Source organism: Hevea brasiliensis, chromosome 14 (assembly GCF_030052815.1).
Source record: "Hevea brasiliensis isolate MT/VB/25A 57/8 chromosome 14, ASM3005281v1, whole genome shotgun sequence".
In the NCBI taxonomy this organism is placed as follows: Eukaryota; Viridiplantae; Streptophyta; class Magnoliopsida; order Malpighiales; family Euphorbiaceae; genus Hevea; species Hevea brasiliensis.
In genome coordinates this window covers 80,782,026-80,805,238 of record NC_079506.1, presented here as the reverse complement: position 1 = coordinate 80,805,238, position 23,213 = coordinate 80,782,026, and the positions used below count along the sequence as shown (strand labels likewise).

Genomic DNA, 23,213 nt, shown 5'->3' with positions numbered 1-23,213 from the left:
AAATAAATAACATATCAAACGTATGTCACCGGTAGGCAATTAACATTAGTAATCCTTAATTTAGATTTCAGACCAAAAAAAAAAATCCTTAATCTAGATGAGACTTTTTTTTTTCGCAATAGTCTGGAAATTATGGAAGCCAAATATCGAGCTGTAAAATCCTGGGTCAAATATATAATCTCCAGGCTTAAACTTGGGATTCCTCCCGAGCCTACTTCACCATTAACCATTAGGCTAATGAATCATTGGTTGAGACATCCTTTTAGTTTTGGTCTCATTTCCATATTTGCCACTAGGATCAACATCAATTGGGTCAGTTGAGTTGGACATTCAACAACTAACCTGAAATGTCATTTATCAACTTTAAAATTACAAAACTAAAATCAAGTACAGGGGATTAAACTGAGTTTTAAGCCATAACTTAGTATACATAGAAAAAATTATTATAATTTTATTAAGGTGTGTATGCCATCTTAAAAGAAAAATTAAAAAAAAAAAAAAAAGGCATTTAGTTTGACTAGCATAGAGATAAGATAAGGCCACAATGTCTTCATTATAAGGCCCATGAAAGGCACATATGGGAAGGAGGCCCATGGGGATGACCTAAACATCTTTACTCTTATTTTAAAAAAATAAATAATAATATTTCATTAAAATAATAATTTAGTGTTTTTATCTTATAATATAAAAAATTAATAATATAAGTTTAATAGTTATGCTATTTTTTTAAAAAAAATAATGTATAAAAACAGAATTTTAATTTTAAAAATTTTTTAAAGATCAAGCAGATATTTTTTAAAAAAATATTAAATTTTATGGTAATCTTTTAATTTTAAAAACTTTTGAAGGGCCTTGCCTTTACATAGTTTCTCGCCGGTATATCTGTATACTACACTAAGAAATAATTAATGAGATATATAATATGAGATAATTTTTTTTAATAATAAATTTTTTTAATAACTCTTAATTACTATAAAATTGAAATTTTAATTTTATAATTAATAAATAAAGAAATTTAAATTCACATTTATGATTTTTTTCATTTTAAAAAGGATAAATTATTATTTTATCTTTATATTTTAATGAAATTAACTATTTAATTTATATATTTAAAAAATATATTGTTTAGTCTCTATATTTTACTTCCGTTAAACTATTTGGTTTTCGATCAAATTTTTTTGTTAATCAATACTGATTAAATTACTATTTAATTTTTCTATTTTAGTGAAACTAATTAATTAATCTCTATATTTTTTAAAAATACATTACTTAGTCCATGTAATTTACTCTGTTAACTATTTCTCATAATTATTTTTTATACTTAAATTATTCTAATTTTCTCTCTCTTATTTCTCTCTTATTCTCCCTTATTTCTCTCTTCATATTTCTTCTCCTCTATATCTACACCTTTCTCCCCTCTCATTTTTTTTTTATTTTCATCTATTGATAAGAATGGTACAAACCGCCTACACAAAAAAATTAATTAGTTTCCTTAAATTTTTAAATAATCAAGAAAAATTATTTTATAGTAAAGAAAACACAAAATGATGTCCAAGGAATTGAAAATTAAAAAAATATATATAAATTCAAATTTAGTCTTCATATGATAAAATTTTTATTTTTATCCAAGAATATATTTTTTAAAATATTAAATTTTTTAAAATATATAAACTAACTAATTAGTTTCAGTAAAATAGAAGAACTAAATAGTAATATTTTTGAAAATATAGACATTAACTAATTAGTTTCTTTAAAATAAAGATATTAAATTGTAATTTGAATAGTATGAATAATATAAAATTTAATAAGGAAGCTAAATAGTTTAACATAAATAAAATATATAGATTAAATAATATATTTTTTAAAATATAGAGACTAAATAATTGGTTTCGATTAAATACAGAGATAAAATAATAATTTTTCCTTTAAAAAAAATGAAATCAACTAAATTATCTCTAATTATCACTAAGTAATTAATTAATTTAGTTGACAGTTCAATAACCACATGTTACGTTAGTTCAACTATAGGATTGCACCAACAATTAAGTAACAACCGGTTAACTACCCATTAATTATAGTTTAATGCTTCACCAACCCATTAATCTAACCCTTCCATTTTCCAACTTTTTAGTAATTTTGAAAGGTTCAAACATTCCAAAGTCTTCCACCACTCTCATAAAATCAGTGATCGATAAGTTAAAAATTTTTAGATGAACCTTCTGATCTGTCAATTATTTTATTAACAAAATATTTTATTTTATTAATGTAAAAAAAAATAAAATACAAAAAATGCATCTAACTATTCCCTTGCTATCAAATCCCTTCTTTTTTTCTATTTTTTCTCTATAAGTAACTACTAATTAGGTCATTTTATTTACAAAATAGTTGATAGATCAGTAGATTAATTTAAAAATATTTAATTTTAATAAATTTTATGAAAGAAATTAAAATTACACTAATAAAGTTGAGTGATCACGTATGATAATTACTTATTATTATCATTATAACTTTTAATCCATTATTAATGATGTTTGAATACATAAAAAATTAAGTTAACTTTTAATCTAATTAATATTCATTCTCTCTTTAAGAATTAAATGTTAAACTTAGAGGACTAAATTTAACTATTGCTCTATTTAGGAGTTAAAAACTTAAGGAAAGTAACAATCAAATTCTTTTTATTTTTTTTATCTTATACCAATCAAATTCTTAGTTGTAGATTGAATTTTGTTATTTTGTTGAAAAATTTGACAATTTTTATATTTGATTTGTAATTATTGTTATTTTTGTGATGCTTCATTAACAAGAAATGAATATTTGATATTGAAAAAAAAAAACAAAAAAGCTCATAATAATACACTCACAACCTAAACTTTTGACAGAAGCAACAAAAGACTTGACCAAATAGCTTAACTTTTCTTACAAGCATGATAAGTGCATAGAAGAAAAGTAGACAAAAGAGGGTGAAACTAACTAGAAAACCATCATATCATTGCCACATAACAGTAAAAATAATAAAAGCCTCCCTTTTGAAGGAGACTTTATATCTACAAATTACATAATCCTTTCATTCTCTCTCTTTCACATTCATTGATTTTTAACCCACCACTACAAAGAAACCAGCCAACAAGCTGCATGCATATGCTCTTCCTTCATTATTATTTCTTTTTTTGATAAAGGATTTTTCTTAAACAGTACTGGGGTTGCTCCTGAATGACCCAAGAGCCTTCACAGCACCAGCCCTCAAGATGAACTGATGATAGAATGCTGCAATGGCTGCACCAGCAAAGGGTCCAACCCAAAAGATCCACTGCAATAAAAAAAAATAAATTAATAATAATTTAACAAGAAAATTAAAACTTGTGAGAATTTAAAATCTAATTTGGGGCTTTAGCCGACAATTATGTGTCTTGGTCTTATGATATTATAAAATTTAAAACTCACTAAAAAGGATATAAAATTTCCAGCTTGTCCATTAGGTAGAGTTCTTATGATATTATAAATATTTTATTTTTGTATTTGATTTTAGTTTTAAATAATTTTAAAATTGTAAGAATCATTTTATTTAAATAATTTTAAAATATATATTTATTATAGACAAAAACCTTTAAATAATTTTTTCTTCTATTTTACGTGCTTCTAAAAATATTATTGAGAGTGGTGTTTTTAAAAGTATATGATTATATATTTTCTGAAAATACTATTGAGAGTAGTGTTTTAAAAAATATATGGTTATATGCTCCTAAAAATGCCATTGAAAATTGCGTTTTCGAAAAACATATGACTATATTTTCTACCGAAAAGTTATTGATTTGATCTGTCAAGAAAAATTTTTTTTCCAATGGCATTTTCTTAAGTAAACTGTAGTTTTGAAGTTGTTTCGAAACTATATTAGATTTATAAATACTTTTTATTTTTATATTTTTTAATAATTAATCCCTCGTAGCATTCATGCATGTTTTTGCTTTTGGCCCAGATCTCTCATTTAGGACTATGCGATTTATTTTTAATTTGGAGTTTGTCACTCAAAATCAAAATTAAATTAAATTTTTAATATGACTCCAATTGGATTTTTCATTATTTTATTCTCAATAGATAAAAAAAAAATAATCTAAAACTTGTAATATAATTATGTAATTACAGAATCCAAAACTGAAAAATTATGTTGAAGGTATAATTCAAGGAAAAGAAATATAAAAATAAAATTTGGAAAAAAAATAAAACCATGACAAAAAAAAAATTTAGAGCACAAAATTTCATTATAACCATTATCATAACCATTGATCATAGTGAAGCTCATAAATCTCACCATAATCAAAATCTATTTGGCATACATACAACGGATACACGAAATAACATAGAGAGAGATACATGACATGCAGAGGCAGCAAGACTGAGATGAGGGGTAAAGTGCTTGAAGTCCCAGCACACAAAGCCATCAGATCATAAGAAGGTAGGAACATCCATGAGAGCAAAACCAAATCTTGATGAAGGTTCCTGGAAAGTTGAAACATGGAATGCTAAAAGCTGAGGGCTTGTGAGAAGATGAAAAGAAGAGAAAAGGAAGAAGAGGAGGGTAGTGATAGGAGCCATGTATATATCTGTATGTTTCTTTCTTGAAGAGCAAAGCTTAATATATGGGATTTTAATTTGAGAGAAATGGGTAGTGTAGTTGCTTGGTTTGTTGATATATCTCTTCCAAAGGGAAAGGTATCTTTTTTTTTTATTAATTTTTATTTTTTACTGTTGGAGGATGATGAAAATATGTCAATGCTTGCTTGCTTGGAAGCAGCTACTAGAGTTTTATATATAAGAGTAGGTGAGAATTGATTTGAAATAGAAAATCGATCACCAAATAGATCCCATTACCTGTTGTATGACAAAATTTTCATAGTTTTGTTAAATGATGTGTGACTTTCTTGTCCCGAGTGTGCATGTGTCTTTAATCAATTAAAAAAAAAAATAAGCATGTGTAATGGGTGTCTATTTGCTTTTGAGTGTCCGGACTGATCTTTCTAGATTCTATATTGATTGTGAACAGTGTGTATATGAGATATAAGACTTGATTTTATCAAAGAATATATCTTTTCTGTCCTTTGTGTTAGAGTTATATATATAAAAAAAAAAAAACCTAGACAATTACCTTTGAGTTGCATAAGTTTACTTTAGTTTTTTTTTTAATAAATATTATGTTTTGAAAATTAATTATAATGTCTTTTTATTGTCATTTGCAAAGTAATTAAAGTTATTGCATGCAGAGCTTGGAGTAAGTTAAAGAGAAAAAACAATATTCATAAAAAACTCAAAAGGCTGTCTAATTATTGGGTCACTAAATGGGAAATTGAAGAGAGATTTGATGATTATGAAGGTTTACTCAAAATTTTATTGGGACTTGAAAATAATAAATAAATAAATAAAGAAACTTATACCAATTCCATTGCTTCCAAGCTCAAAAGAAACTAAAGCCTACCTAATCAATAGATGCAAATCAGATATATCAGAGGAGGAGAAAACAAATAAATAAAAAAATAAATAAGAAGAAGCTTTTACCAATTCCATTGCTTCCCAGCTTAAAAGAAATATTAAAGCCTACCTAATCCATTGATGCAAATCAGATATATCAGAGGACGGTTTGAACATCTAGAAGGGAAAAGCCCAGACTTGACAGAGGTTCTTGATATGTTAAAACATGGAATGATAATAGCTGAGGTTCAGTCAGAAGATGAAAAGAAGATAGGAGGAAGAAGAAGAGGGTGGTGATAGGAGCCATAACATAAACTTGAACCTCTGATCCGTGGTCTTTTCAGTATACATGGGATATAGTTGCTTTGCTTGGATTCTTGATAACTCTTGCAAGGGAAAGCTATAGATGATAAAGAAAGATGGAGATAGAGTGGACCATGTGAAATGATAACTGGAAATGCTTGCTTAGAAGCAACTGTATAATTATTGACTTACAATTGAAAAATAGGGAAGCAAGGGATAAAATTCAACAAAGCTAAGGGCTTGAAAACGAATTTTTATTTAACTTAATTAATACTGCTAATACTTGTTGCAGTTTTAATTAATTAGTTAATAAGGTGACAATTGATTTGAAATAAAGATCATAAAAAAAAAATCTTGGGAAATTTCTTGAAAAGATTTCTTCTTCAAAATAAGCTTTCTTTGTAAAAAAAAAATAGAAAGATTTTTCATAAAATTATTCTTTTCTTAAAAAAAATTGAAAAATGATCTTTTAAAAAAAAATAAAAATTCTTGAGGGTATTTCTAGATTTCAAATGCTTTTGAACTTTTGACTGTTTCTTTTAGTTACTAATAACGAGAAAATAGAAAAAAAAAAAAAAAAAAAAAAAAAAAAAACCTCTCTCTCTCTCTGTTAGCTTTTTGAGATGACTATTGATCAACATTTTCTCCAATGGTTACCTTTCTTTCTCTTTTTTTTTAATCTCAATAATCTCCAATCTTTATCCTCTCTTTCTCTTTTTTTTTTCCCTTAATAATCTCCGATCTTTATCATTTTAGAATAGATTTATATTTATTCTCAATTTATTCTTGTGTTAGATATGAGTTTCATCGCTCCTTTGAGAGGATTTGATGTCTCCTCTAATTGAGAATTTGATATTTCCTTCTTTACAAAGATTTACTATTTCTTTTATTGCAATAATCTATTTTTCTTTTTATCATGTAGTTGTTAAGTGTTTTGCTTTATTATTTGGGTAGGAGTGTAATGATAGAAGTATAAATTTTCTTTTAATAAGGATATTAAAAATACCATAATAATGGTAGATTACCGCCGAATAAAGTGTTCTTTCTGTAGAATGGCCAATTCAAACATTTTGTCAACGTAATCAGATCTTTCAAATCAAGATAATTGCTGTTATATTTTCACAAGTAGTTTATCTTGAATTTTCTTATATAAAATTATAGTATAAAATTTTATACTTTAAATTTATATTCTGTCTCTATTTAATGAAAAATTTATTTTTTATTTTATAGACAAAATAAACAAACTAATTAAAATATTAATAAAATTAAACATCACAAATACTTGGCCAGGTCCACTTATGACACAATATTACAAATAAGTGATTTTTTTAGAGAATTAGGAAAGTGTAAACTCAAACTTGATACTTGCTAAATGAAAAATATACTAACTTACAAATGTTAATTTCCAAAGTCAAAACCCTAATCCCTACGAAGAAAATGAAGGACCCCTCCATTATGGAGTAATGACTAGTCATTACTTTCATTTCTCAAAAGCACAACAAAATTTTTAAAAAGAAAATTGCTATTAATAAAATAAATAACGCATCAAACATATGTCCCATGTAGGCACTTAACGTCAGTAATCCTTAATTTTGATGGGACATCCTTTTGGTTTTGGTCTCATTTATATATTTGCCACAAGGATCAACATCAATTGGCTCAGTTGAGTTGGACATTCAACCATTGACCCGAAATGTCATTTATCAACTTTAAAATTACAAAACTAAAATCAAATTTAATCTCAATGTATCATAAAATAGTGAAAAATTATATTATGAAATCGATGTACATATAACTATTTTATTATAATAGTTTATTGTGGTGATGATTAGTTCTATATAAATCTCACAATGATCAACGGTTATAATTAAATCATTATAAATTTTAAAGCTAAAACTGTATTATGGCGTGGTGTGATGTTATATACTATCTTTTCTTTTTGGTTTCTTAGCATGTAGGGATTAGTTTTTTAAGATATCACATCACTGAATATATAACTTAGCAGTAAAATGTTTAATTTCACTCCTATACTTGTTGGAAAAGTTTAACGTTTTATCTAAATTAGTTCAAAATTTTCAATTTAGGCTCAAAAATTAAAATTTATGAGTTAAATTTCTTGATTTAAATAAAAAATTAAAAAAGTCCAATTTCTTTATTTTTAATTAAAATTTCTTATTTTTTGTTTTAAACCCAAAAATTAAAAAGTTTAATTTCTTGATTTTCTTAATTTTTGGATTAAATATAACTTAAATTAAAACTTCTGAATTAATTTAGACAAAAAGTTAAAAATTGACTAAATTAAACTTTCTTAATAAGTACAGAAAAGAAGATGAACTTTCAGTTAGAAGATGAAAAAAAGATAGGAGGAAGAAGAAGAGGGTGGTGATAGTAGCCATAACATAAACTTGAAGCTCTGATGGGTGGTCTTTTTAGTATACATGGGATATAGTTGCCTTGCTTGGATTCTTGATAACTCTTGCAAGGGAAAGCTATGGATTATAAAGAAAGATGGAGATAGAGTGGACCATGTGAAATGATAACTGGAAATGCTTGCTTAGAAGCAACTGTATTATTATTGACTTACAATTGAAAAATAGGGAATCAAGAGATAAAATTCAACAAAGTTAAGGGCTTGAAAATGAATTGTATTTAACTTAATTTGTAACACCCTAAATTTTTAAATTTATTATTTTATGGGTAAATATTAGTATTTTATTTTATTAAAAATTTTGGAAAATTATTTGAAATTTTTCGAATTTTAGATATTAGGTTTGATTTTTCAAAATCAATAAACTTTGTTAATTTTTACGAATTAATTTAAAGATCACGTGACAAAAATAAAAATATATTTAGACTCTACAAATTTTTCTGAGTTTTCTAAGATTTTTTCGAAATTTTTGAGCTTCGTTTTTTGTCCCAAGATAGAGCAAAAATTCAATTTCGAGTATCCTGAATCGGACTGGTCGAATCAAATCGGATCGGGTCGGACCAGTCGAATCGGACCAGCACTCTTCCTTTTCTTTTCTCTTCTTCCTTGCGCGCCCGACGTTCCCTCTTCTCTCTCCATTTTCTCTCTCCTCTCTCCTCCCCTTGCCGCCCCACCGCCACCCAGCCCTTCCCCGGTCATTGGCGCCCCGCCTGGATGCATTCCCGCAGCCGGTCGACGCTCCAAGCCACTGGAAAACAGCACCAAAAACTCCTCAACGCCCGAGCGAAGCTGTGGATTCCCCAGCTGATTCTGGCCGATCCGACCATCGATTGAATCGGGTCTTGTCCTAAAACCTATCTACACCTCGAGAGCTTTCCATAGACACCAAGAATACAAAAATCCATCGAGTAGTTTATCTAATTTTTGTCCGGAAAATTTTAGCCTATTTCGATTTTTGGGCTAGATTTCTCACAAACCGTGAACCCCACAAAAAATTCGGGAGTACCGGAGTGCTGCCTTCGATAAGAGTTTCGCGGCAATACCCATTTCAAAATTTCCTGATTCCGTTTTTTTGTGGGTCCTATAGAACTTTGCAGTGTTTTCCGGGTATTAAATGAGCTTAATAAATTTCGTAAAAATTATGTACTAACCCCCGTGTTGTGGGCTTCATGTAGGTACGCTCATTTTGGGGAAATTCGACAGTTACTCGGGTCTACAATTTCGGGCTGGGTAAACAGGCTACCGGAAAAGCTTCAGAATCGGGTCGAGATTATAGGCTATCCCACTGTTTTCAGACGTCTCGGACGCGTCCCAAGGGTCAGAATTGGCATAGGCGAACCCTCATTTTTCTTAATTATCTAGGTCTGATTTCAATTAAAAATCTATAAAATATTCGTGGTAGGTTAGGAGATTATAATTCCTTTTGTATTAGCTTAATAATATTGCTAAGGACTGCGGGACAAAGTTTTAGAATTTTTAGAGCTCATTGGGGTAGTTTTTGCAACAGGGTTAGCTATAGGGACTAAATGGTAATTTTTCAAATTATGATGGTTGACTGTTTGGATGAGCCCAGGAGGGGCCATGTGATGTGATTGAGTTATAGTTGTATGATTTGTGGATATAAAAGTGTATTTTGAACCATTTTGTAGGTTGGGTAGGTCCTAGGTATAGGGGAGATTTTGCCGGATTTTCAGCACAACTTAGAGTGTCTTTGATTCTTTTTAAGCTTGTATTGAGTCAATTATATTAAATAATTATAATGAAATTTCCAGGTGATCCGGGACAGCCTTCCTCCTCCTCCTAACCGCCATAGTGACCTCGGATCACGTTTGTAAATAAAATATTGATTTTAATTATAATTTCAATATTATTATATGTTCAGGCATGCCCATGCCACTTATAATTATATATCTATGCAGTTAAATACTAGGCACATTTTATATTACATTCTTAATTGATGAAGTGTCATGGATGTTATTTTATGGTAATTTGGAGCAGTGTGCGTATGTTGGCGTGCGTGTAGTGTGTGGTGTTGGATATGGACAGGACAGGTAGACGCGGGTGGAGCTTGACTCGCTGGGACCCGATCCTTTTATGGATAAGTCGGGTAGGCATGGCTCGAGATGATCTCGCTGGCCCCTGCATTTGGTCTATTAAGCGAAAGTCTGACTTGAGATATACTCGCTGACAAAGGTTGGATTAAGAGAGCTGTATAGGGGATCAGCTCTCATATATATACTGTTTGCATATTATATGGGTGCGTGAGTGCTCCAAATTACCTTTTTGCTGTTATAATGTGATTTGTATGAAAATTATGAAGGTGTTGCATTCTACTCTTTAGGATGCAGTAGTTTTAGATAGCTATAGAAATTGTGCTTAAAATCGGTATTCTACTCTCTGAGTCGAACGCTCACTCCTGTTTACCTTTGTAACACCCCTATATGCATTAGTTCTATACATTTCACTGGCCTGGTGACCAGTGTCAGTCCGGACAGTTAAAGGGCTTAGAACTATATTTAAGTCACCTAGAAAATCCACAAACAAAAATTAATAATAATTACATGAAGGTAAAATAGAAATCAAGAAAACAAGGCATAATGGGTTAAATGAGTCGAGGCCACAGCGATAGGTAATCGAACCGGGAAGTAACTGCGAGCTCAGTCACTGCCCTAATTTTGTGTGGGACCTTATGGCACCCCAGGCCCAAGGATTATTGTGAAGCTAATGGTATTATGAAAACCACAGAAAAGAATAGAGAGCCAGCTCAAATAATTAAACCAGAGTTTCGGAAGCAATTTAATGCTATTGGAAAAACGGATCAGATCGATAAGGGGCAAAATGCTCAATTCACCCTTAGAGGTGACTTTTGGCCTAAATGTCCATTAAAATGTAGAAAATTAAAATTGTGGAAATTCGATTGCAAATGAAGAGGTGTGTGTGGAAGAAAAGAAAAGAAAAACTAATGAAGGAAATGACATCATCATAGTGATGCAAGCATGACATAATAAAAATTTAAAATTTAATTAATTTTGAGATAAAAATAAAATGAGATAATTACAAATTAAAAAGACAAAATTTGAGTCTTCTTCCACCTTGTAGCCGTCCCAACTCTCTCTCTCTATCTTCTCTCAAAAATTCCTCCATTAACACCCCTTTGTAAGCTCTGTAAACCCTAAATTATTCCATAAATCCCTTATAAAAATTGTAGAAACCCTCAAATTGAACTTCAAGAAAAAGATTGGGAGGAGGAAATTTGAAGAAAATTGAAGAGAATTAGAGTTTGCAAAGGTTCACCAAAGAGGTTAGCAATGATTCTTCCAATTTTCTCTCTATATTCATGAGTAGGCACTTAAATTAAGTTAGAATTTGTTGAAAATGAAACAAAAATGACAAGTTAGGGAACTCTATGAATTTCGGCAGCCATGGGGTATTAAGGGAAATGATGTGCTTTAATTCAATTAATCATGTATACAAGCCCAATTGAGTGAGTAGGTGTTAGTTGTAACACCCCTCACCCGTCTACAGTGTAACCGAGCGAGGCGTGCTACATTCGGTGCCGGAGCACCCTAACTTATCTTACTTTATTCCTTTAATCATTTTCAAGTTATTATCTTTTAATATCAATTATTTTTCGACGAAGAAACTAACAGAGTTTCTCCAATTTTATTAACGTTTGATGTGTTTTACTATTCACCTGTTTGAAATTCAACAATATTTTACAATAAAAATATCATCCCTGCTCATCATAATCATTTCATATTTAACTCTTTCAACTCATTCCATGTTTAATTCATATATCAAAATTTTTAAATCTTCATTAATTACACAATGTACAAACTAATGACATAAATTCATAAATTACATGATATACAAATTAATCATATATGAATTATCCCATTTATTAATTTACATCACATATCTATTAATTACATTTCCATAATTTATATTACAATACTATAACTAAGCATTTTATATAACATACAAATTATGATCTATATGGGCCCTATCTACATGCATTGCTGAGGAGGTGACAACCTTGAATACTTCAGACACTTCTACAGATCAAAACTCTAAAATCTCTGTTTAATATTCGCTGGGCTTTACCTTCAGTACCTGCACGAGTAAACAATTTCATCGTGCTAAGCATTGCTGCTTAGTGGTGCAATAATATAACAAGAAAATAATATACAATAAAAAAAATGGATCAAAATTTGGATACTCTGGAATTTAATCTAATTTTATATAATACTTCTAGTATTAACTATCCTTTGTTCTAATTTATTCCTCTTCAGAAGCGCTCAATTCTTTCATAATAATTAAATTTTAATATCGTCTAATTCATTTCAATTCTTTCTGCTAAATAACTAATCTAATTTATTTTAAATATTCTTACTCATTTATTTAATTGCTAATATTTTCAGTTGCTAATATTCTTAACTTATTTTAATAAATTTCACTGCCCAAGTAACCTATGACAGGCTGACTAAACTGGATAACGGGTCCTTGGCACTGGACACCGCGGTGCCTCAGGCCGTCATACCATGGGACGCGGAACGTCAACCACTTATGCAGTCAGAATAGCTAAAAAGCCATAATAACACATAATCAGGGATAAAAGCCATGAGTACGGGCGTAAAGCCATGAGTGCGGGCATAAAGCCATGAATACAAGCATAAAGCCTTTCGCAGTACTGCTAAAACAATACCCTATTGACATGCTAATCTATCCAATCTGACACAAGTGTCTAGGCAATACATGGGCACATAATACCATTAAATATTAATATATTATGTTTTATGACTTCATTATTTCATGACAAATTCCATAATTTATACATTCATTTGATAATTCACATGATCACAATTCAAAATCAATTATCCTTCTATACCATTGTACTCAAAGTACTTTTCCTTTCTACAATAATGAGAACTAATGTCTCATTCATACATTAACTTGATCCATTTATTTATTACACTATTTATATAACTTATCATTTGCAATTTAAGTTTTGGTCCTTTACATTAATATTATTGAGATTACTATTCACTTGACCATTTCCTTTCAAAGGTTGACTTTTTGATACATAATAGATTTGTTGAACCTAAGTTTACCAAAATACTACATTTTGCATTTTATTTTTGTTGGCATTGATTGCCAAACTTAATTCCTAGCCTCTTAGGTTTTATTTGAAATTTTCAGTTTTTGTGTCTTATGTTTACTGTTCTATTGGTCTAAGCTACAGTGATGATTTGACAAACTTCTCTTCATCAAGTTATTCCTTTATGTGTCTTCTTTAATTTCCTTTTTAATCATGTCATTTGGGCTTTTAGAACTCAAGTTATGGTCAAATAACCATAACTGGTTCACTTCCTAATTCTAGTTTCTTGACTAGGCAGATTTTGTAATTGCACTTTACAAATTTTATTGAATAAGTTGCAGTTACTTTTAGGTCTAGTGTTCTTCATAGGATTTGTTGCCCTATGTCTTATGGTCACTTAAAATTTTGAATCACAATTTTCCTAATTTTGTAGAATTAGTTATAACTAAATCACTGGCCTGGACTCAGGTACCCTGTGTCTTCAGGGTTCCAGTTCAGGTCAGTGATTGCAAGTGGATTTTTAAGGTTCTTACATTCATAATTTGAAGAAGGTTTTTAAAACAAAGTTAGAGCCATGTGTTTAGGTTTCTGAAAAGGTATGGCTCATCCTAAATGGAGTTTTCTAGTGAAAGACATGCTATAAACACTAATCCGGGGTCAGATGAAATTGGGTAAATTTCTAGGTTTGGATGTACCAAGTTCTTTTAAGCATTTGACCTAATTCTTTTGGGTTCTGGGTTTTGGCCAAAAGACCAATATTATAGGCCTATGTCTTATAAAACTTTTTCCATTGGTTTTATTGCATTTGGATTTTTATAGACCAAGTTATGGCCATTTTGCCAAAACTGGTCGAGTGAGCTTTTGTCACGACCCAACCTATGGGCCGGACCGGCACTAGGACCTGGGCCAGCTTAAAGCCCCCGAGGCCCGTAGTAAGCCTAACTGTTCATTAACCCAACTCTAAGGCCCATTTGGGCCCAAATTCAAGAAAACAAACGGACAGAGTCCGACCATAAAATGGACTTTCCAACGGGGAGTTTTCGACTCACCCGACCTGTAAACACAATAAATTCTCAAATGGGGAGCTCAGCTCACCCTCCACATACTCATCAACATAATAATAAATGGGAGCTCAGCTCCCTCATCCAATCCATCAAAACAGACATAGAATATTAAGTTTACAGGTCCAACATGATAATAATATTACAGACCAAATTCAAATAATTACTGCTAACACATGCGGAAATTCTAGGAGTAAATAAAATTACACAAATATCGATAAACAACCTGCGAAGTATAAAAGCAGGTTAACCCAGAATAAATATCCTCCTGTGGCCTGTAAAAATTTTTGAACAGGAGTGAGCGTTCGACTCAGAGAGTAAAATATCAATCTTAACTATAATCTCTATAACTATCTGAAACTAATGCACCCTGTAGAGTGAAATGCAACATACACAACATTTTCACATCATAACATCAAAAAGGTAATTTGGAGCACTCACACACCCTGTAACATCATTCATAATATATGGGAGCTGATCCCCTATACAGCTCTCTTAATTCCAACCTGGTGCCAGCGAAGAACTCAAGCCGTGACTACCCCTCGAAGGATCGGGTCCCAGCGAAGAACTCAAGCCGTGACTACCCGTCCTATCCATAGTCCACACCACATCACATGCACGCCAACGCACGCACACTGCTCCAAATTACCACAACAACATCCATGGCACATCAACAGTTATGAATGCAACAAAAATCGTGCCTAGAGTTTAACTACATAAATATATGCATATAAGTGATGCATGGGCATGCTGAACATATAATAATATCGAAATTACAATTAAAATTAATATTTTACTCACAGACTTGACGATGGTCACTGAGGCGGTGGCGGAGGAAGAAGGTCATCGGCTCACCTGACAATTATATTACAATTATTTAATACAATCTGACTCAATACAAACAAAGAAAAAGACCAATTACGTCCTAAGTCGTGCCGAAAATCCGGCAGAGTCTCCCCTATACCTAGGACCTACCCAACCTGCAAAAGGGTTTAAAACACACTTCTATACTCACAATCCATATATCCACAGTTCAATCATATCACACAGCCCCTCCTGGGCCCATCAAATCAGTCATCCATCACAATACGCAAAATTTCAATTTAGTCTTTATTATTGATCATTTTTGCAAAAACTGCCCAAACAAGCTCTAAAAATTATAAAACTTTGCCCCGCGGTCCTTAGCAATATTACTAAGCTATTACAAAAAGAATCGTAATTTTCTAAGCTACCACGAATATTTTATGGATTTTTAATCCCATTTAAGCACTAGAAAATTACGAAAAAGCAAGGTTCAGGTTTACCTTTGCCGATTCCGACTTCAGGAACGCACTCGGGACGTCTGACAATGGGGGGCTAGCCAAAACCTTGGTCCAATTCGGAGACTTTTCTGGTAACGGGTCTGTCTGGCCCGAAATTTGCAGACCCGGTCAACTGTCGAATTTTCGCGAATCGAGGATACCTACACGAAGCCCATAACACGGGGGTTAGTACATAAATTTTTCAGAATTTTCTAAGCTCATTAAATGCTCGGAAAAACACTGCGAAGTTCCGTGGGACCCACCGAAAAACGGTGTCGGAAAAATTCGAAATTTATGTCGTTGCGAAGCTCTCGACGAATGGAGCGTGCTGGTGGCCTCGGTTTTCTCGTGGGATTCACGATTTTCGAGAAATCTAGCCCAAAAGTCGAAATGGGCTAAAATCTTCCCGAGCAAAAATCGGACAATCCGCTCAATGGATTTCGGCGTTCTTGGTGTCTATGGAAAGCTCTCGCCGAGTAGATGATTTTAGACACAAGACCCGGTCCAATCGGTGGCCGGATCGGCCGGATTTGGCCGGGGAAGCTGAAACGGCGCGCGCGCAGGGGGGAAGGCTTTGCGCGCGTTTTTCCGGCCGTGTGGGCGGCGGCGCCGGTCTGCTGGGGGGCTGGGCTGGTGGCTGGCCGGCGGCTGGGGGTGGGGAGGAGAGAGAAACGAGAGAGAAAAGGGAGAGGGACGACGCGCGCGGGGAAGAAAAAGGGAAGAAGGAAAAAGGCCGGTCCGATTCGACCGGTCCGATCCGGTCCGGTTCGATTCGGCCGGTTCGATTCAGGATATAAAATTTTAAATTTTTTACTCTGCCTCGGGACCGAAAACGAGGTCCAAAAATTCCGAAAAAATTCCATAAAACTCAGAAAAATACGTAGACGCCAAATATATTTTTAGTTTTGCCACGTGGTCTTTAAATTAATTTTTAAAAATCATCAAAGTTTATATTTTCGGAAAATCGAACCTGATTTTTAAAATCCGAAAAATCTCAAAAAAATTTCTAAAATTTAAATAAAATTAAAGTATCAAAAATACTCAATAATAATAAAATTTAAAATCTTGGGGTGTTACAGCTTTAGTCCAGGAAATTCTGGGCAGAATGGTTTTGGTCAGTTTGGTGACCTCACTTGGGCCAGCAATTTCATTTGGTTAGAGGCATTTCTGGGCTTGGTGTTCTCAATAAAAATTGTAGTCCTATGTCTAATCTTTTCAATGACATAAAAATCAGGTCATTTGGACATGTCTAGAGGAAGTTATGGCCAAATGAACATATATTATTCATTTGGCCAATTTTCTGGGTTCAGTGTTTGGATTTCAGGATTGGGATAGTAAATTAATTAGATTTGGACAAAATTTGGGCATAGTTTATTCATGAAAAATGGGGTATTTTGAGTCTAGTTTCACCTCCAATTGGCCTCATACCAATTGGAGTCATACAATTTCAGTTATAGCTCAAATAAGGCACTGGACTCATAAGTCCAAATTTCCTGCAAAGAACATGCACTCCTTATATTCATTCCTCCTTACTTCCAAACTACAATTTGTCATTCATATCACTTCTAAATCTCATCAATCAGTCTCAATTTGATCAATTTCAAACAATTTTACAAAATCCTCAAATAGTTAGGTCAAAACCCTAACTCAAGGTTTCAAGGTCAAGCTTACTCAATCCATACAACTTTCAATACATAACAACTCATTAAACATCATCACATACTAGTTTACATCCATAAAAAGCATCAAACTCCAATTAACCCATGGCTGCTGAAATTTAAAGTCCTATGTATCCAAGGTTTTCTTTTCAGTTTCATAAAAATTTGACTTAGTTTGAGTGTTAATAACTATAAAATAAGGGAGGAAAGTTTTATAGTGCACTAACCTCTTTTGTGAAATTCCCAAGCTAGCTAAACCTTCACTATTTCCACTTCTTTTTGCTCCCAATATCTTCACCAAGATCAATTAGCAAATTTTTGTGTTTGGGTTTTGAGAAAATATAAAGAAGAAGACAAGAAATTTAAGCTTGAGATGAAAGAAATGGAAGAAGAGCTTTCATGGAGTGGTTCAGCCAAGGTGATCCAAAATGAAGAAGATGAGTTGTTTTGGTCCTTTTTATTGATTTTTAAGTCTTTTTATATGTGGTTGTCCATTTATGATTGGTTAGAAATTTTTTTAATGAGGTGTGCTTATGTAATAATTAGATTTAATTTCAATTTATTTTCTTTTCTTTTTTTTTCTTTCTTTTACTTATTTTTAATTAAATTTTAAGCAATATTTATTCACATTTTAGGTCATAAATCTCACTTACTTGAATGGACAAGTTGGTCAAAAATCATCTCTGAAGGTGAAATGACCAAAATGTCCTTCGTTTAGCTTAATGAGCTAAAATTGTCTGTACCGATCTAAAAATTTTTCTAAATATTTTCTTGGCATTTTAATGCCATTGAAACCTCAATGACTCTTCTCTGGAGTCCCAAAAATTATTTTATGAATTTTCTCTCGAGCTTAGGGCTCCTAGCTACGAGGACCGTAACTTCCCACTGGGTTACCCATCGCTAGGGCACCGGCTCGCTTAACTTGGTTATATTTTATTTCTAAAATTTTTCCTTAATTTTTTTTATTAATATTTGAATTATTTATGACTTCTTACTCTAGTTTAAATATTTTTCTAGACGTTCTAGCTATCCGGACCAACACCGGTCACCAAAACAGTAGAATGTATGGAATTGCTACAGTGAGGGTGGTACATTAGTGGTACACTTTATTTTCATGAATTGTGATAATTGGAAATTAGGATTCTTAGCACTTAGGGTTTTGGTTGGAAAATTTGGAGATTTTAGTGAATTGATGCCCAATTGACATAATTGATACTTAAATTGGTCAATTGGTGTTTTTATGAGTGTAATTGAATACATGGAATGGAATTGAAGTGTGAATGTGGTAATGTCTAAATCTAGACAGCTTGACCCTTGCCCACTCAAATAGCTATAACTGAAATTATGTTACTCCAATTGGTGTGAGGCCAATTGGAGATGAAAACTAAGACCCAAAGCAACAATTTTCATGCAGAAACCTTACCCTAAAACCGACCACAAGTTGGTGTAAATTTTGGTTAATTCCGAATTAGGTACCCTACCACTGGACAAAACTGACCAAATGAACAATACATGTTCAAATGGTCCTAACTTGGTGTAGAAAGGTCCAAATGACCTGATTTTTATACCATTGGAAAGCTTAGACATATTATAACAACTTTTATGAAGAACATAAACCCAAAATTCTGATCATAACTTAGTCAAATTTCCAACCAAACTTAGGTCACCAAATCTGTCAGACCTAAATTTGCCCAGAATTTTTGGGTTTTGACCAATCCGGCTAGCCTTAGTAAAAATGGCATAACTTGAGCTACAAATCTCCAAATGGAGTGATTAAAAAAGAGAATTAAAGATAAGACATTAAGGAACAACTTTGATGAAGAAAGTTTAGCCAAATTTCTACTGTAAATTGGTCCAATGGAACAGTAAACTTAGGAGACAAAATCTGAATTTTTGGAATTTCTTCCAATGAGTTTTGAATTGAGATTGGCAACCAATGCCAATAAATTTAGGACTCAAAATGTGGTATGTGGGGGTAATTAGAATTAGCATACCTATTAAGTATGAGAAAATCAATATTTTACTAAATTAGTCAAGTAAATAGTAACCACCATAACTAATAATACAAATAACTTAATTTATGGGATTATATAAGTAAATTTTAAATACAAAATGCAATTGTTAGAATTATTGTTACAAATAATTTGGATAAATATTGAAACACTTTAAATTATGTATTTCAGTAGAAAAAGAGACTGGGAAGGATAAGGAAAAAGTAAGTCAAGGCAGAGAGGTGACTCATTAGAGGTTTGTACACAACTAATTTTATTCAATTGATTTTAATTTTGTAAATTGTTTTGAATGAATTGTAATTATATATGTTTTGGTGGCAATTATGATTTTCTTCTTGAATTTTATGAATTATGTGTTGTCAACCCTATAAGGGTAAATTCTTTGAATGACTTGTGTTAAGTGAATTGAAATGCAATTATTTAAATGGAAATTTTATAAATTAGTTTTTAAACCACAGTTAACATGACAGTCCCATTTGAAACTCCCCAGTAATAACGATTATTAGGGGTTTGGCAATTAAAATTGCTTATGTCTCCTATTAATAACGGTTAGTGGGGTAAGACTATATAAGTACTCATTAGCTAGCTAGTCTTTCCCTCATTAATAACGGCTAGTGAGGTGATTTGTTTTGTCGTAGTGTACAACACGATATTGATCATAAAAGTTTGTGTCATGGTCTAGATTCTGTGTTCGTGGCAACACTTTTTCTTTGAGATTTGTGAACTATGTTTGAAATAATGACTCTTAGTGACTTGATAATTTGGATATGCTTCATTCTTACGAAAACCTTGATCTGTTATGAATTAATTTATTTTATTTTACAATGATTTTTAATTGCTATTAGTTGTGTACCACTGAGTAAAATTACTCAGCGATGGCTTTTCTTGCCGTCGCAGATAGGGAGAAGGAAAAAGTAGCAGAGTGAGCTGCTATAGCTGCAGGAAAAGACTATTTTTGGATCTTGTACGAGTATAACACCTTATACCCTTGTAAATTATTTTTTACGTAAATTTTTTATTCATATGTATCTATTGAACTAGTCGAGTAGTTGTACAATCAAAGTTGTAATGATATTAATATTTTTTTTCTTTTCTGAAATTACAAATTTTATATTTGAGTTGAACTGAATGAAATATTATTGAGATTGTTTGAAACTGTGTTGGTTGAGATTGGTTTGGGTTGATTTAAATGGAGTTGTGGATCTTGTGTATATTGGAAGTGCTTTTAACAGGTTTTGGAAGAACTATTTTCTCCATTTTTAGCCGGCATTCTGTCGAATTTTCTGTAAAATCTTCGAAAATCCCAGACTAATCAAAAATTTAATTTATGAGCTAAATTTCAATTAAAGGTTTTTTTTTATTTTTTTATTTACTTGATCATCATTACCCCACACTTTAAAATGAATAGAAATTTATTTAAAATCCCTTGTAGTATATTTAATGGGTTATCAGTCGGCTAAGTTCGGTAATTCATTAGGTATACTATGGGATCATGTTATGCTTTACGAAGGGGTAAGGTGTGATAACCTTATTTTTCCAAGATACAGGAGATTTCTTGTTGAGTTCTAACCTGCCTCTCTCTCTCGTAGGCAATCTATTAATATCTATTATGCTTGTATAATTTTACTAAATTCTAGACTCCGCATATGCTAGAAGCATTTTATTTAAATTGGGCCTGTAATATAATATCGTGTTAGATCTGTAAAATTATTAAATGCATGTATGATTGGATTGGATGAGGGAGCTGAGCTCCTGTTTAATTTTATGACATTATGAGTATGTGGAGGGTGAGCTGAGCTCCCCAAATTATTATATATTGTACTTACAGGATACAGGAGATTTCTTGTTGAGTTCTAACCTGCCTCTCTCTCTCGTAGGCAATCTATTAATATCTATTATGCTTGTATAATTTTACTAAATTCTAGACTCTGCATATGTTAGAAGCATTTTATTTAAATTGGGCCTGTAATATAATATCGTGTTAGATCTGTAAAATTATTAGATGCATGTATGATTGGATTGGATGAGGGAGCTGAGCTCCTGTTTAATTTTATGACATTATGAGTATGTAGAGGGTGAGCTGAGCTCCCCAAATTATTATATATTGTACTTACAGGATACAGGAGATTTCTTGTTGAGTTCTAACCTGCCTCTCTCCCTCGTAGGCAATCTATTAATATCTATTATGCTTGTATAATTTTACTAAATTCTAGACTCCGCATATGTTAGAAGCATTTTATTTAAATTGGGCCTGTAATATAATATCGTGTTAGATCTGTAAAATTATTAGATGCATGTATGATTGGATTGGATGAGGGAGCTGAGCTCCTGTTTAATTTTATGACATTATGAGTATGTGGAGGGTGAGCTGAGCTCCCCAAATTATTATATATTGTACTTACAGGTCAGACGAGTCAAAAACTCTCCATTGTATAGTCTAAATTTTGGCCAGACTCTGTCCAGTTATTTTCTTGAAATTGAGCTTAATATGGGCCTTAGAATTGGGTCAAAGAATGATTAGGCTTACTACGGGCCTCGAGGGCTTTAGGCTGACTCAGGTCCTAGTGCCGGTCCGACCCATAGGTTGGGTCGTGACATAATTAATACTACTAATTCTTGTTAGAGTTATAATTAATTAATAAGGTGACAATTGATTTGAAATAAAGATCATAAAAAAAAAATCTTGGGAAATTTCTTGAAAAATTTTCTTCTTCAAAATAAGCTTTCTTTGTAAAAGAAAAATAGAAAGATTTTTTTATAGAATTATTCTTTTCTTAAAAAAATATTGAAAAATGATCTTTAAAAAAAATAAATAAAAATTCTTGAGGATATTTCTAGATTTCAAATGCTTTTGAACTTTTGGCTGTTTCTTTTAGTTATTAATAACGAAAAACTAGAAAAAAATAAAAAATAAATAAAAAAACTCCCTACTTTCTTTCTCTCTCTCTCTCTCTCTCTCCTCTTTGTTAGCTTTTTGAAATTGCTATTGATCAACATTTTCTCCGATTGTTACCTCTCTCTCTTTTTCTTTTTGTTTTTTTTTTCTCAGTAATCTCTGATCTTTATCATTTTAGAATAGATTTGTATTTGTCCTTAATCTATTCTTGTATTAGATATGAGTTTCATCACTCTTTTGGGAGGATTTGATATTTCAAAATTTGATATTTCTTCCTTTGCAAATATTTACTATTTTCTTCATTGCAATAATCTATTTTTCTTTTTATTATGTAGTTGTTAAGTATTTTACTTTGTTATTTGGGTGGGAGCGCAATGATAGAAGTATAGATTTTCTTTTAATAAGGATGTTGAAAAGACCGTAAAGTTAAACAGTGATAAATTACTACCGAACAAAGTGTGTTTTATGCAAAATAGTCAATTCAAATACTTTGTCAATACAATCAGATCTTTCAAATCAAGATAATTACTACTATATTTTGCATAAGTAGTTTATCTTAAATTTTCTTCTGCAAAATTGTAACACTATAAAATTTTGTACTTTAAATTTATATTCTGTCTTCACTTAATGAAAATTTTATCTTTTATTTTATAAAAAAATAAAAATAAATAAACAAAATAATTAAAATATTAATAAAATTAAACATCGCAAATGCTTGGCCAGGTCCACTTATGGTACAATATTACAAATAAGTGGTTTTTTTTTTATTAGAGAATTAAGAGAGTGTGAACTCGAACCTGATATCTGCTAGATGAAAAATATACTAACTTATAAATGTTAATTTCCAAAGTCGAAACCCTAATTCCCGCAAAGAAAATGAAGAGCCCCTCCATTATGGAGTAATGACTAGTCATTACTTTCATTTTTCAAAAGCACAACAAAATTTTTAAAAAGAAAATTGCTATTAATAAAATAAATAACATATCAAACATA

General features: G+C 31.4%; 1 protein-coding gene and 1 long non-coding RNA gene across 2 annotated transcripts in view; both read right to left on the bottom strand.

Annotated features, from left to right (window-relative positions):
• Positions 1-2,970: 2,970 nt before the first annotated feature.
• LOC110647223 (probable aquaporin PIP2-5) overlaps positions 2,971-23,213 on the bottom strand; it is a 32,811-nt gene continuing 12,568 nt past the window's right edge. Inside the window, exon 4 of the mRNA XM_058133427.1 lies at positions 2,971-3,310. Coding sequence (XP_057989410.1) covers positions 3,188-3,310 — 123 coding nt within the window. The 3' untranslated portion in view covers positions 2,971-3,187. The remainder of the gene's footprint in view (positions 3,311-23,213) is intronic.
• On the bottom strand, positions 4,232-5,965 carry LOC110647218 (uncharacterized). Its single transcript, XR_009143034.1, has 2 exons — positions 5,430-5,965; positions 4,232-4,497 (listed from the first exon to the last, which is right to left on the bottom strand). It is a non-coding gene; the product is annotated as an uncharacterized LOC110647218 (long non-coding RNA).